The sequence below is a fragment of the Cucurbita maxima genome, unplaced genomic scaffold (genome assembly GCF_002738345.1).
Source record: "Cucurbita maxima cultivar Rimu unplaced genomic scaffold, Cmax_1.0 Cma_Scf00012, whole genome shotgun sequence".
In the NCBI taxonomy this organism is placed as follows: domain Eukaryota; kingdom Viridiplantae; phylum Streptophyta; class Magnoliopsida; order Cucurbitales; family Cucurbitaceae; genus Cucurbita; species Cucurbita maxima.
The window spans coordinates 2,582,030-2,595,556 of record NW_019272028.1 but is presented as its reverse complement, the minus strand read 5'-3'; the positions used below and the strand labels follow the sequence as shown (position 1 = coordinate 2,595,556).

Sequence of the window (13,527 nt, the reverse complement as noted above, 5' to 3'; positions counted from 1 at the left end):
AAAAATTTTTTTTTTTTTTTTTTTTTTTTACATAAATATTTAGAGGCTGATTTTTATAATAGCTTGGAATTTAAATTTAAGAGGATTTTAAAATTTAGAAATTTAATTTAAATTAAATTCAAAAAAGATAAAAATTAATTTTTTTCAAACATAAAAATTATAATAAATACTTTGGGATAAAAAAATTTTAATTTTGGTTTGAAGCCTAAAGTATAAGTTCACAGAAACTTGTTCCTAATCGGAGACGGAAGGGTAAACTGATTGAGGTTCGGCTTCCCTATAAATTACGATTACCCCACCAATTCCCACTTTTATGTATTCTTCAAGCTGATCTCTCTTCTACCTTGCATCTTACGTGAAGTAGACCAGCGATTTCCAGTTTTAAGGTTAGCAATTTCCCTTCTATCCTGTGATTTGTACTCTCTGATTGGATCGTGGAATTGAATTTTGTTTTCTTCGTCGATTTCTCTCTTTTTTCTGGGTAATTTGGATAGAATCTGTGTAGGGTTTGGTTTCGTTTGCCAACTGTTTCGTGCGATATTGGTTGCTGAGCGAAAATCATTGCATGAGGTGTTGGAAAATGTTGCGAATTTGTATTTGTTTAATATTCTGCTCCTTTTTTTCCCTGTTGAAGAGGGAAAGCCTTCGTTCGCAAGCATAAAATCTGTTCGTACTATTAGGTTGGCTTAATTTTTCCCCTTCGTGATTCGGACTTTACTTCTCTACCCGTTTGGGCAAGGTTTATTAATTGTCTGAAGGAATATTGGGATTTTTTTGCCTGCGGTATGATGTGTTTGATGCAATTGAGTACTTGATACTGTCATTTGCATAGATTACGACCTTGCTGCTATGGATAATTAAAGATATTAGTTCTTGGTTCTTCGATTGATCAATCCTGCAAGCAAGGAATTTACGGAGAATCCGCTGCCTTTGTTAGTTTTGGCTCAATTTGTACAGATCGCTAATATGGAAACTTCCCAAACAATAGGGATTTTCCTAGCTGGAAAACCTTTAACTATGACCTAGGAATTTAAATAATCACAGAAAGAAAAGTCCCAACAGGCAACAGTGACAGTTAACTGAGCTCAATTACAAATTGAACGGGGATAGAATAACAGGAAGGGTAACCTCATATCGTGTTTTAATTAGTATTTGTGAATTTTCGCATGTTTCCTTCTTACATGTCGAGAATGAATTTGAATTAACTATATCCATTTAAAATTTTTGTAGGCTACTGCTGCAGTTTGTGAGTGCTACTGCTTTGATTCTTCTCAGACAACCGTTGGAGATGAGTCAGAAAGGCCTAATATACAGCTTTGTTGCTAAAGGAACTGTTGTTTTAGCAGAACACACATCATTCTCAGGGAATTTTAGTACCATTGCTGTTCAATGCTTACAGAGATTGCCTTCTAACGGCAGCAAATGCACATACTCATGTGATGGATATACATTCAACTTTCTTCTTGACAGTGGATTTGGTATTGTGTTTTCTCAAGTTTGATAATATACTTGTTTAGATTTCACCAACATTTGTGGCTGAAGGTGTTTGATTGATTTGCAGTCTTTCTCGCTGTTGCGGATGAATCAGTTGGAAGGAATATGCCATTTGTATTTCTGGAGCGTGTGAAAGATGACTTTAAACAGCGTTATGGATCAAGTATCAAGGAAGAGGACCCTCACCCACTTGCAGATGATGAGGACGATGATGATCTATTTCTTGACCGATTCAGTGTTGCATACACTCTTGACAGAGAATTCGGGTATGCCCATCATGAACAATATCTTAGTTATATGTCATATGTTTTACCTTACAACCTATAATTTTCATGGCAGGCCAAGGCTTAAGGAGCACATGCAATATTGCATGAATCATCCAGAAGAAATGAGTAAACTTTCCAAGCTGAAGGCTCAAATAACAGAGGTGAAAGGAGTTATGATGGATAACATTGAAAAGGTTAGACTTCTTGTTTTATGAAATCTTGCAATATCTGCTCAAGATTTTCTGTTTAGATTTTGAAAGAGTATATATGCTCCTTTTTTTCACTGTTGTGCATAATGTATAAACACAGAGACGTAGATTAAAAGAACATTTTAGAAATTTTACTCTGCTTCCTTTAATCCTTTCTCCTGCTCATTGCGCCTGTTACATGCAGCATCCTGTTAGGCAGATCAGTCAAGTAGTATATTAGCCATTAGATTTTCTGTAATTATGTTGCTATGAAATTGATAAAAAAAAAAAAAAAAAAAACAATTACACAGTGTTGCTTGATTTTCAGCTGCACCAGTTGAATAACAATTGTTTGCAAGGAACTTGGTAGTGATCAGTTTTGGAAAATGTGAAATGGAATTGGTCAAATATCACATACACACTTTCTTTTTCCCACTTTTTCTTCCCTTCCTTGCTTCTCAATACAGCCATTGGAAATGATTGTGGTGATTTTGATCATTAAAGTATCTCTTTGGTCTTTTGTCTTGGAAACAATAATGTGTCAATTTGATAGGATTTTACATTATGTTGTTATTGATTTTCTTATTTAGCTTGCATGTTTCTGAATACATACAAAACATCAACTGTGTGATATCCTATGTACTGTTTAATTTACATGTATGTATTAGAAGCCACAAGTCAAATCTTAACCTTGGCGAGAAATTTGGTGGCATATCCTTGAGCGGGTAATGAAAGGAATGGACTATCTATCCACTTTTGACAACAAAAGTGATCATTTGATAACTGACATGGGGATTGGGGAAAAAATGCTTGCTTCTCTATACGATGTTCTCTGTGGATATTAAGTTGAAAATGAAAGCTTATACTTTGTGGTGCTACTTGTACGAAGCTAAGTTATGCTAAACGTTTTTAAGATGAGACTCCGTATTTGGATGAGACTGTTGACAATTTAGTATTATTATTATTAATTCTTTACCGAGTTCTCTCGGTCTCTTGATAACAGGTTCTATAACTACCCTCTTACTGTGAGATAGGGTTTTCCAAGTCCTTTTTAATCTTGGGTTGGGTAGTGCCCCTATGAGATCCCACGTCTTCTTTATAAGGGTATGGAAACCTCTCCTTAACATATGTGTTTTAAAAATCTTGAGGGAAAGCCTGAAGGGGAAAATCCAAAGAGGACAATATTTTCTAGCGGTAGGTTTGAGCTGTTGCAGACCCGTTATTCATGGTATACTTCTCTACATTTTAAGTAGTCCGAAATTGGTAAATCAGTACATTGGTCTTTCTGGATAGTATTAATTTTTTTTTTTTTTTTTTTATGTGTGATCTTATCTTTTTAGTTTTTACCTCATGAACTAATTAGTGGTTAGTTAGCTAGATTGAATTATCATATAAGTACACCAGGCCATATTTTTTTGTACACTTTGAGTATGACAACAACATCCTTTCATATTTGTTTCCTATAATAAAAAGGGGAGAGATGCTTACAAGTTCCTTTTGCAAAGAAACTGAAAATGAGGAGATTTCTTCTACTCAGCTGCACAGATATGATATCGATTTCCTTCTCCTCGTGCAGGTTTTAGATCGTGGAGAACGGATCGAGCTTCTGGTGGACAAAACAGAAAACCTACAATTCCAGGTACATCATATAACCCAGACTGTCACTTAAGAATCTTGAATGAGAAGTTGAAGATTTAACGTCGGGATCTCTGTTTAAATTTAGGCCGATAACTTTCACCGACAAGGGAGGCAACTTCGGCGAAAAATGTGGCTGCAGAGTTTACAAATGAAGCTGATGGTTGGGGGAGGAATCTTGGTGCTGTTCATCATACTTTGGTTTGTTGTATGTGGTGGTTTCAAATGTTGATTTTGGTAAAGTTAGTAGCATATGAGTGTTTTCTTAAACTTGGCTATGTATGCAAACTGTTACCAAGTCTATGTAATATATGCCTTGCCTGCCCCTCTTGTTCAGCTTTTAATTGCATCGAGAAAAGTCATCTTTTTCTCAACAATGTCTTGTCATTTGATCCAATAGTGTTCCATTACATATAAATAGATTTGATAAATAGTGATAACTCTCGGATAGAGTATTAGAACAGAAAAATCCATTAGATAATAAATTTTTTGATTCTAAGCTATCTCGGGTGATGAATCAACAATTCGAAGTGCTTTTCTTGCATATTCTTGGTAAACATAAGAAGATTTGTTTGGGAGGTAAGCAGCTCCTTTGACATCTGTTTATCTGTCTGTAAAGAATTCTCTACATTCTCGGTGCGAAAACACAGACAAAAGGCTAATATTTGAATAGGAAAACGAGTGGATTTGCAGTATCTCAAATGATCTGCTTGCCTCGAAATGACCTAGAACATTGTGTTTGTTTTCTCATAATATTTCATATTTTTTTAAAAAAATATATTTGAATTCTTATTCAAATTTCACAACCAAAATCTAGTTTTATTATTTGATTTATTTATTAGTTTATAAAATTGTATTTATTGGTTTAATTTTTAAAAAATTATTAGCTTCGATATAAAATAAATAAATTGAATTTATTGTGTTGAATGCATTTATAGAATTAAAAAAAAAAATTAATTTTACTTTTTTTCAAAATAATGGATATTGATAACACGACAGCTGGCATCCTTTGATTGATGTGTTCACACCAAACCCAATTGCAAATTAAGACATTAACGGCTAGTGCATGTTTTTTCAAATAAAAAAACAGTAAGAATTATCCAATTGTTTTCATATTGATTTTTCTTGAATTTTGAATATCTTTAAGCTTATTGCTTCAATATTATCCGACACTCTTTAAATGATTTCGATAAAGAAATCAATCATCAATGTTTTAAAATAATATATTTTGATTCAAATGATGTCGGGATTAAATCCCTTTTTATTTCAAAGTTGCACGTTTTATTTGAAGGAATTTTATGTTGGGCGACCTTCTAGAAACAATATGCTAAAACAATCTATATTTGTACGGGGATAGAAGCAACATGACCATGTGTTGGGCCATTAGATGCATCATGCATAGACAGACAAAATGACAACATAGAAATGACGTCCAACCGGCCACGTGAGAGCCAAGACAAGACAAGTGCCATGATGTGACCAAGTAAGACAGAGCATCATTCAGCACGCTAAGAAAAGTGTGCATTCAAGCCAAATTGAGGCAAAAGCAAGACAGAGACGATGACGTTGACATGAGTGTCAAAGACAAACTCAAAGAGGGGTGAGTAAGACCCTAAGCCTTAACCTCAGAAGTTGGGGCTCTGGTATGAGTTTGGGCATGCTATTTTGGAGTTTAGTCCGCCAATATGAAATATGATTGCTTGCCAAATTTGATATAGATTAGACACCTGACCGAGCTCCACGAGGCCGTATGACCATTCGTCAAAATGATGTCTACTTATGCCATACCAAAAATGTCTTAGAATGTATAGGGGGAAACATCTCTCCACGACCCTAGGCTATCTGATCTTAGTGACCTACCCTGTGGCACATACATGTGTCATAGTGCAGGCTAGCGTTATCCCTGACTTGAGATGACATCATCATATGGAGACCATGTTCTTGGAAACAAAATGACGAGACAAGATGCGACATTGCATATGAAAAATCTTAGCCTAGAGTAGAAGCAAGTTGGCTAGAGTGCAGATGATTGAACATGTACGTACAAGCAGCGTGTGTGGCCGAACAAGCTTAGATTCCGCATGAGTTGTGCTCGCTTAGTGAAGAAACTTTGCCTAAGGTTCGATGAAACCACAAAGCGGGACACAAAATGTGAATGAGGCTTGAATTTCCTTTAAGGCTTGTTACGAGCGTGTTAAGATCATGATGCTACACGATCGAAAAAGTATGTATCTAACAACGAGCACCACACCCGTGTGCAATGTTTCTTGTTTTGTTTGCTACATTTTTTCGTTCCAAATACAGATTCCATTAGATAATTTATTAGAAAAAATATAATGTAATATTCAAAGTAATTTTAAAAAAATTAAATTTTCAATATTATACATAATTTCTACATTTCTGCAGGTTAATAAATATTAACTTAGGACAATAAATAAATATAGTATCTATAATTAAATTATGTTGTAATTAAAAAAAAATCGAAATATGAAGATATTCAAATAAATAGAGATCCATAAATGTCGTTATCCACTAATTTTGGAGGAAAAAAAAGAATAAAAAAAGGAAAGAAAGGAATCAAAAGAATAAAGACAGAGAAGAAAGGAGCGTGGGGCGTCCAGTTCACCAAAGCAATAACCAAACTTCCTTTATTTTATGAATTCTCTCTTCCATTCTTCCCTCAACCGATTTCCCTTTCGTTTCAAGCAACCTCCGCCGCCGCCATCGCCGCCACTGGGCACCTTTGCAGCCCTGCTCTACCCCTTCCTCCGGCCACCTGGTTTCTCCTCTACTACTACTACTTCTTCTTCTATTACTTTTTAGCTTCTCATTGTTCCATTGCTTTTCCTTTTGATTTATTCTTCTTGCTGCTTTATATCAGTTTGATCTACTTTCCTTATTCGCGCGTTGATTTTTTTCTCAACCGACGCATTTTCTTTTGTTTTTCACCAAACGCTTTGTTAACCACCGGGAATTGTTCATTCTGCTCTGTTTTTGACATTTTTCGGAACTAGGATTTGTGACGGTGTTTTGCAATGGGGAATAATTGCCTTGGGAGTAAGACGAAATCGACGGCGGAGATTGTGCCTCAGGAGTTCATTAGAGGCTGTAGCGATTCCACGGCTTCGAATTCGGTCGTACGGCTTTATGGCCCTCCGAATAATGCTCTTACCTGCTACATCCGATTTGCTTTGCTTTACAAGTCTGTGAAACACAGTTTTATACCTTCCGAGACGACGCATTTCGGCTCTGATTCGCCGGCTATTCGGATCGGGACCGAGACCGTTTCCGGTTCACGCGATAGGTTGCTTCGGTACATAGACAATAAGTTTCCTCACCCGCCGCTGGCAATATCGAGCCGCCGCGTCGACGATGACGAAACGACGCAGTTGGTTGCGTTGACTGTGGTGTCGCTGCAGCATAAGAGCGTGTTGTGGCATTTGGAGAGGATGTTGAGATGGGCGAAGGATCTGGCGGCGCGTGGAGGGAGAACAGCCGTTGATCCGACGATGGGAACACCGAGGATGGAGCTAAGGAAATTCGGGAAGAGCTACTCTCAGCTGCTGGAAGTGATGCTGGAGCACGCTCAAATGGAGGAGAGAGTCCTCTTCCCGATCTTGGAAATGGCCGATCGAGGTAAGTCCCATGACTCTTATTCTGCTTTACATTGCATCGATTAGAATTTGAGTTTATGCAATGCAAGCCCTAAAAATTGTCGCATCATGAAAGAAAATCATTGATAATTTGCAATAGAATTGATGTAATTGCAAAAACGTTGTTGATCATAGAAAAGTCTGTTTTAGATTTGTCAAACTGGGCAAGAAATTTGAGATGATCAGTGAGAATTAGGTGATGAACTTCATAACTTTCTTGATTGTTCTTATCTTTTCAATTTGGGGGGAAATAAAGAGGTTGTTTGGCATCTTTTACCTTGTTCTATGGAACTTTTTTTGAAGACTGATCCTATCATCTATGGAATTGTACAACTGTTCACATGTTTAAAGGAAAAACTGTTTCTGTTATTAAAAAAAAAAAAAAAACAATCCACATGAGAGGAAACTACTCAGCTAGAAGACATCCTGTACTCAAAAAAAAAAAAAAAGACAACCACAAATGATTGTTAATTAAATATGTTTTTATGGATTTTGGGTATTATAAAGTTTAAACTTTCTTTTATTCCATAATTTTGACATTTATTTGGTTTTAGCTTTCGACTTTTCAAATGTATGTTTTAGTATTGTTTTAGTCCATAAACTACATAAAATTATATATTTGAAAATTTATTGTTAATTTTCTATCATTTTTTTAATTTCTTTTTTTTTTTTTTTTTTTTTTTCTTTTTTTTTTTTTTAAATTAGGGCAAAGACTAAAATATCTAAATAGAAATTTCAGCAATTAAAATAAATAAAAAGAATAAATACAAAAGATGCTTTAAACGGAATAATGAATTTCTTTCAAATAGTCTTTTAGGTGGTCTTATTATCTTTCACAAAAACTTCACCACTTCTTAAAAGAATAGCTATAGCTATATATATGGAGAGAGAGATTGAAATTAGGGTGAAGAACACAATTTCAAAAAATATTTGTTTTTCCTTTTTCTTCTTTGATTTAGATCCAAAATGGGTAATTCAAACCTTTTGAAATGGTCAAAAATGCCTTAACTACTAAATTATACTATGTTCATGTTGGCAATTTGGTCTATTCTAAACAAATATTCTCATCATGTTTTTTTTTTCAGTGGGAATTTGAAATTTATTCAAACAGAGCCCAAATTGATTGAAAGAGTTATATTTTTGTTTTTTCAATGTTACATTTGTGAGTAGATGAATGAACAACTTGTTACTATATCCAATAATGCAGGATTATGCAAAACTTCAAACGAAGAGCATGCAAGGGATCTACCCATCATGAATGGCATCAAAGAAGACATTAAGTCCACTGTCGTTTTAGACGTGGGAAGTTCAGTTTGTCAAGAAGCGCTTTCCAACCTTTCCAAACGGCTCAAGTTATTGCAGGTAACTACATTCAAACCTTCTATAATCCTAACCTGTTCATAAGTCCACGGGGATTGAAATTCTGATGCAGATCAGTTTGTAAGACCTCATGCTTAAGATTCAAGGGAAAATATATAGACCATAGAGAAAAATCAGATGAATGAATGATAATGGATTGAGTGATAAACACTAGACAATTTTCCAGTTGAGTCCCGAAAGGGGTGGACACGAGGCGGTGTGCAGGACTCTGGGCTTCTAAGGGAGGTGGATTGTTCACATCGATTGAAGAGAGGAACGAATGAGAGTGAGGATGCTGGGTCCCAAAAGGGGTTGTGAGATCCCACATCGATTGAGGAGGAGAACGAAACATTCTTTATAAGGGTGTGGAAATCTAGCCTTAGTAGACGAAATTTAAAAATTTTTGAGAAGTCCTAAAGGGAATGTTCAAATAAGACAATATCTGTAACGGTGGACTTAATTAGTTGCAAATAAATTGTCAACCTCCCTAAGAAGTAATGCTAATCTAATATTTCAAGAGCTAAAAAGAAGTATCACTAATTTCTTCTCAAAAAGTGATGTGATAAAGCTCTGAACGAACGATTCCAGAAAAAAGGATCGAGTGGTTCCTTCCAGTTTCTATGACCCAACTGACAAAAACTAGTCGGGTTAGGGTGGTTGGCTGAGATTCAAATTTCTTCCCTCTATTTATATCGTTGTCAAAAGCATTTATTTACTCTACTGACATTTGGACCGACCCTACCGAGTTAGGTTGAAACATAGCACCCTCATTACGACTTTATTTCAAGCTGATAGGGTGGCACAGTAGGAAATAAAGATATCCAACTAAACCATGTGAACTGCAGAGCATTAAGGATAGCTCTGTACCACGACACCTTGACCACACTATGAGACTAGCTGTTAGCAATACTATAACCCTTTGCTGAAGTTCTTAAATTCAGGATAACTGAGCTACATTACTCTTAACATTGTCGAGAATGTAATAAATTTGCGGGCCCATTTGATAATCATCTGATTTTTTTGAAACTATGCTTTGTTTTTTCACAGAACTACTTATTTTAGTGACTTTGGATTTGAAAATATTTGTTGAAAATAGATAACAAAACAAAAAACGAAAATCGAAAATGAAATCTTTATGAAATATCCCTAGGCTCTTGAACATAGTGATGATTTAGTGCACTGCAATAGCTAAGCCACTTCCACTTCATTGATTGATATGTTCAACTACCTTTGTATCTCATCATTGCCCAATATTGAATATATGTAGACCTTTAGATCCATTTAGTTAGTCTATAGTAAAATATAACGTGGAATCCACTTTACTTTTAGAATCAAAATGAAGCGCCAAATTTTTGACGCTCAGTAGTTTTCTTGACTATGATGATCATAATCATTTATATGTATTTCACACTTCACAGTCATTTTCTTTATTGCACTCTAAGATTGTCTGTTCATCAATGGCAATAATGGGAAGCTGATTTCTTTTTCCTTACATTTTTTTTTTTCTTTTTGCTCTATCTCTTTACTTTTTTGGGGCAGGAACACTGTAAACATCACTTCATGGAAGAAGAGAAAAATCTGCTGCCTTGGTTTGAGGCCGTAGAGCTGAACAAAGAACAGCAGGACAAAACATTAGAGCAGCTCTTGGATGTGATGAAACAAACACATTCACATTTACTAAATTTCTTTCTTGAAGGTCTTCTCCCTCTGGAAGCTCTGCAGTATTTGGATTTGATTACGAGCAGCAGCGACAAAATCCGAACGAGCTTGGGCACTATGCTCCTGATGAATGTTGAGTAAGATCAAAAATGTGTATAGTTTTTTTTTTTCTTTTTCTTTTCTAGATTGGATTGGCAACATCCTTTTGTCAACATGTCATAATGGGTGTGTTCTTTGTTTGGCATCTTGTTTTAGTTTGTTGGAGATGGAAGTATAGTCATTTATTGCATATTTTTTAGCATAGTGATTGGCCCTCATAGTAGTGTGTGCCACACAAATGAAAAAAGAAAAGAAGATAAGTAATGTTTGTGATTGTAGACCTTGAGACTCATATTTAGACCATTGATGTCTTTTTGTTTACATATTTACGTACTATGTAGATGTTTGACGTCCACGTTTGGATTCTTTAATCTTGAAAATGTTTAACTCGAGGTTAAGCTAGAGTTTTAGTGTGGGATCCTACATTAGTCGAAGAGGATAACGAGACATTTTTTATAAATGTGTGAAAACTTCCCCTAGCATCTTTTAGGAGAAGCGTGGGAGGGATAGTCTAAAGAAACAATATCAACTAGAGGTGGGATTAGCTTGTGTTAGCCTGTGTTACATTACATTTAGGAAGCTCGAGTTTGGAGAGGATGTTTAGAAAATCTAGGTCTATTAGACGTTTTCGTTTGTTCGAAGCTGTTAGAAATATTGAATTTGTGAAGTTTTTCATGGTATTTAATTTATTTTAAAATTTTCATTTTTGTACTCTTAATATAGTTTAGTTAAAAGATAAATTACTTTTTTATTTATTTATGGTTCAAATATAATTAAATTTAAAGTTAAAATTATTTATTCTATTTTTGTTATTTTTAAATTGACTATTTTAATTATCTAAAAATTAACTAAATTTGAAACAAAATACATTGGTAGGATTTTTTTTTTTTTAATTCTCCAATAATTTTAGACTTTAATTTTACTAATTTAATAAGTATGAACTATCTAATTTGATTCATTTAGAGGTATTGTTTTAATATAAATAAATAAAATAAAATAAAATAAAAAAGGGACCGCTATTCTTAGGCCTTGGGCCAGATCGTAAGCCAACGGCCCATATGCCTTATCAGTCCATTTACAGGCCCATTAAACATATGGGCCAATTCTATTTAGGCCCAAAATATAAGCCCATACACCGTATCCAATTACAGAGTCTATTTGAAGCCCTAGAAAATTTCGTTGGTCCTATATATGCTTTCCCCTCCATTCTATTTTCTTCTTCCCTCCAGCCGAAGCCTCTGCAACTCCTTCGCCCAAAGCCCTGGAAATCAGTTCTCATGGTGAGTTACTGTATACTTTTCGGTGCACTCGTCTTTATTCAAGCGATTCGCGATCTTACGACTTTGGTTTTGTATCTTTGAATTCCAATGTACTTCTTCAACTTATTGTGGTGTGGTTTTTGTTCTTGTTTGAATTGTAGGCGCCTAAGAAGGATAAGGCTCCCCCGCCGTCCTCCAAACCCGCTAAATCTGGTGGAGGAAAGCAGAAGAAGAAGGTATGCTTCTTAGAGTTAATGCTCTCATTTTCCTAAAAAGAAAAAAACAAATTTAATTAATTTAGTTTTGAATACTGTTCGTCTAGCGGTTTATTAATAAAAAAAAATTTCTTAGATTTCGGATTATGGCGATGATTGCTTAGTGCTTGTCTCGAAATTACTCAAGAATATCATGAAACGAAACTTAATCCTTTTTTAATTTCCTCTATCTTACTGCATTGCTTAGATTATTGGCTCATTAGAAAATAGCATATTCGATTATGAGGAAGGGATGATATTAGTCATTAAGTAATGTTAAGACTCAATGCCCTAAAAAAAATACAATGAGATTATTTAACATTGCTGGTGTTCATGCATGAATTGTTTGTCTATGAACTGTGAATCACTCATCACTTGATTTGCAGAAATGGAGCAAGGGCAAGCAAAAGGAGAAGGTGAACAACATGGTTTTGTTTGATCAGGGAACCTATGATAAGCTTCTTTCTGAAGTCCCCAAGTACAAGCTAATCACTCCTTCAATCCTTTCTGATAGGATGAGGGTACGTCTTTCCTTCATTTTATCCATCCATGGCTATGCACTATACTTCAATTTGTTTGTTGTTAAACTGCAATATGTTGGTCAACTGATCCTAACCTGTATCAACATAACCAATCAACGAGCAACCCAACTCAATTCACGAGGTTTGGTTGTTTGTGCTGATAACCAATTTGAAAACCAACCCATAGATTTTTTTTTTTACTTATAAATTTTATGTAGACCCTTTTGGTTCAGTATCTAGAACTGCATTTTTTGTACTGACTTTATGGTTCAAATAATGGCTCCGTTATGTCATCTGCCATATTCAGATCAATGGTTCACTTGCCCGAAAAGCAATCAAGGATTTGATGGCTCGAGGTTCCATCAGAATGATCTCGGCTCATTCTAGTCAGGAGATATACACCAGAGCGACCAACACCTAAACATAATTGAATTCACTTTGTGCCCGGAAGGGTATATAGATGTGTAGCTGCCTTTGCATTTTGCAGTTCCAAATTTTGTTCAGCGATGAGATTAGATTTTGGTTTGTTAAAATGGCTAGATGATCTTGAAATGTAACGTTTTAATTCGTTTTAGTGTTATTCTCTGCCTTTGAATCCAGGATCCTCATTGAGTCACTTGGTTTTTATAATCGTTATTAGATCAGTTTTAGCTTATTTCTGATCATAATGGTATTGGAAACAAAAACAAGTATGGGATGGTCATTTTAATATTTAATTGCATTGGATTGTTTTAATTTAGAACAAAATTTAAAATTTTAATTAACACCCTCAAATTTAAACACTAATACTAGCTAACCTAATTAATGATACTGAAGTTTGTTTTTTCAAAAAAAATTAAATTTAAAAAAATAGAGGTTGATTTCAATATTAATATAATCATTTAATATCCTAAAATTTTGATTTTATGATATATTCATAAAATATATTATCATAATTTAATTATCTAAAATCACAAATAAAAATGAATTTAACTATCTGAGAAAACACGTCCGGACTGTCTTAAAAATGGCAGGATGACAGTAAATTTATAAAGAAAAGGAGAAAATGTTAGAAAATTTATTTCATTGATAAGCTTTAATCAATTTGAGAGGAAAAAAAAAAAAAAAAAAAAAAAAAAAAAAAAAAAAAAAAAAAAAAAA

The 13,527-nt window shown here is 34.6% G+C and overlaps 3 protein-coding genes across 3 annotated transcripts; all 3 read left to right on the top strand.

The window, feature by feature from the left end:
* Positions 1 to 215: 215 nt before the first annotated feature.
* On the top strand, positions 216 to 3,927 carry LOC111487304 (vesicle-associated membrane protein 727-like). Its single transcript, XM_023134680.1, has 6 exons — positions 216 to 386; positions 1,231 to 1,478; positions 1,562 to 1,760; positions 1,834 to 1,954; positions 3,525 to 3,587; positions 3,672 to 3,927. Exons 2-6 carry the CDS (start codon positions 1,289 to 1,291, stop codon positions 3,813 to 3,815), a joined length of 717 nt encoding a protein of 238 aa, XP_022990448.1. The 5' UTR covers positions 216 to 386; positions 1,231 to 1,288; the 3' UTR covers positions 3,816 to 3,927.
* Positions 3,928 to 6,188: 2,261 nt separating this feature from the next.
* On the top strand, positions 6,189 to 10,708 carry LOC111487271. The gene is made up of 4 exons (XM_023134635.1): positions 6,189 to 6,362; positions 6,598 to 7,219; positions 8,444 to 8,598; positions 10,135 to 10,708. Exons 2-4 carry the CDS (start codon positions 6,619 to 6,621, stop codon positions 10,393 to 10,395), a joined length of 1,017 nt encoding a protein of 338 aa, XP_022990403.1. The 5' UTR covers positions 6,189 to 6,362; positions 6,598 to 6,618; the 3' UTR covers positions 10,396 to 10,708.
* Positions 10,709 to 11,432: 724 nt separating this feature from the next.
* LOC111487324 (40S ribosomal protein S25-2-like) lies at positions 11,433 to 13,003 on the top strand. Its single transcript, XM_023134703.1, has 4 exons — positions 11,433 to 11,633; positions 11,774 to 11,848; positions 12,253 to 12,387; positions 12,695 to 13,003. The coding sequence occupies exons 1-4, from the start codon at positions 11,448 to 11,450 to the stop codon at positions 12,806 to 12,808; spliced, it is 510 nt and encodes a 169-aa protein (XP_022990471.1). The 5' UTR covers positions 11,433 to 11,447; the 3' UTR covers positions 12,809 to 13,003.
* The last annotated feature ends 524 nt before the right edge of the window (positions 13,004 to 13,527 follow it).

Excerpts from the sequence above, each read along its gene's own strand:
- LOC111487304 (XM_023134680.1), top strand. The coding sequence starts at position 1,289 with ATGAGTCAGAAAGGCCTAATATACAGCTTTGTTGCTAAAGGAACTGTT. Across the intron at positions 1,479-1,561 it reads TCTTCTTGACAGTGGATTTG|TCTTTCTCGCTGTTGCGGAT; the intron begins GTATTGTGTTTT and ends ATTGATTTGCAG. Across the intron at positions 3,588-3,671 it reads CAGAAAACCTACAATTCCAG|GCCGATAACTTTCACCGACA; the intron begins GTACATCATATA and ends GTTTAAATTTAG.
- LOC111487271 (XM_023134635.1), top strand. The coding sequence starts at position 6,619 with ATGGGGAATAATTGCCTTGGGAGTAAGACGAAATCGACGGCGGAGATT. Across the intron at positions 7,220-8,443 it reads CTTGGAAATGGCCGATCGAG|GATTATGCAAAACTTCAAAC; the intron begins GTAAGTCCCATG and ends CCAATAATGCAG. Across the intron at positions 8,599-10,134 it reads AACGGCTCAAGTTATTGCAG|GAACACTGTAAACATCACTT; the intron begins GTAACTACATTC and ends TTTTTGGGGCAG.
- LOC111487324 (XM_023134703.1), top strand. The coding sequence starts at position 11,448 with ATGGGCCAATTCTATTTAGGCCCAAAATATAAGCCCATACACCGTATC. Across the intron at positions 11,634-11,773 it reads CCTGGAAATCAGTTCTCATG|GCGCCTAAGAAGGATAAGGC; the intron begins GTGAGTTACTGT and ends TTTGAATTGTAG. Across the intron at positions 12,388-12,694 it reads TCCTTTCTGATAGGATGAGG|ATCAATGGTTCACTTGCCCG; the intron begins GTACGTCTTTCC and ends TGCCATATTCAG.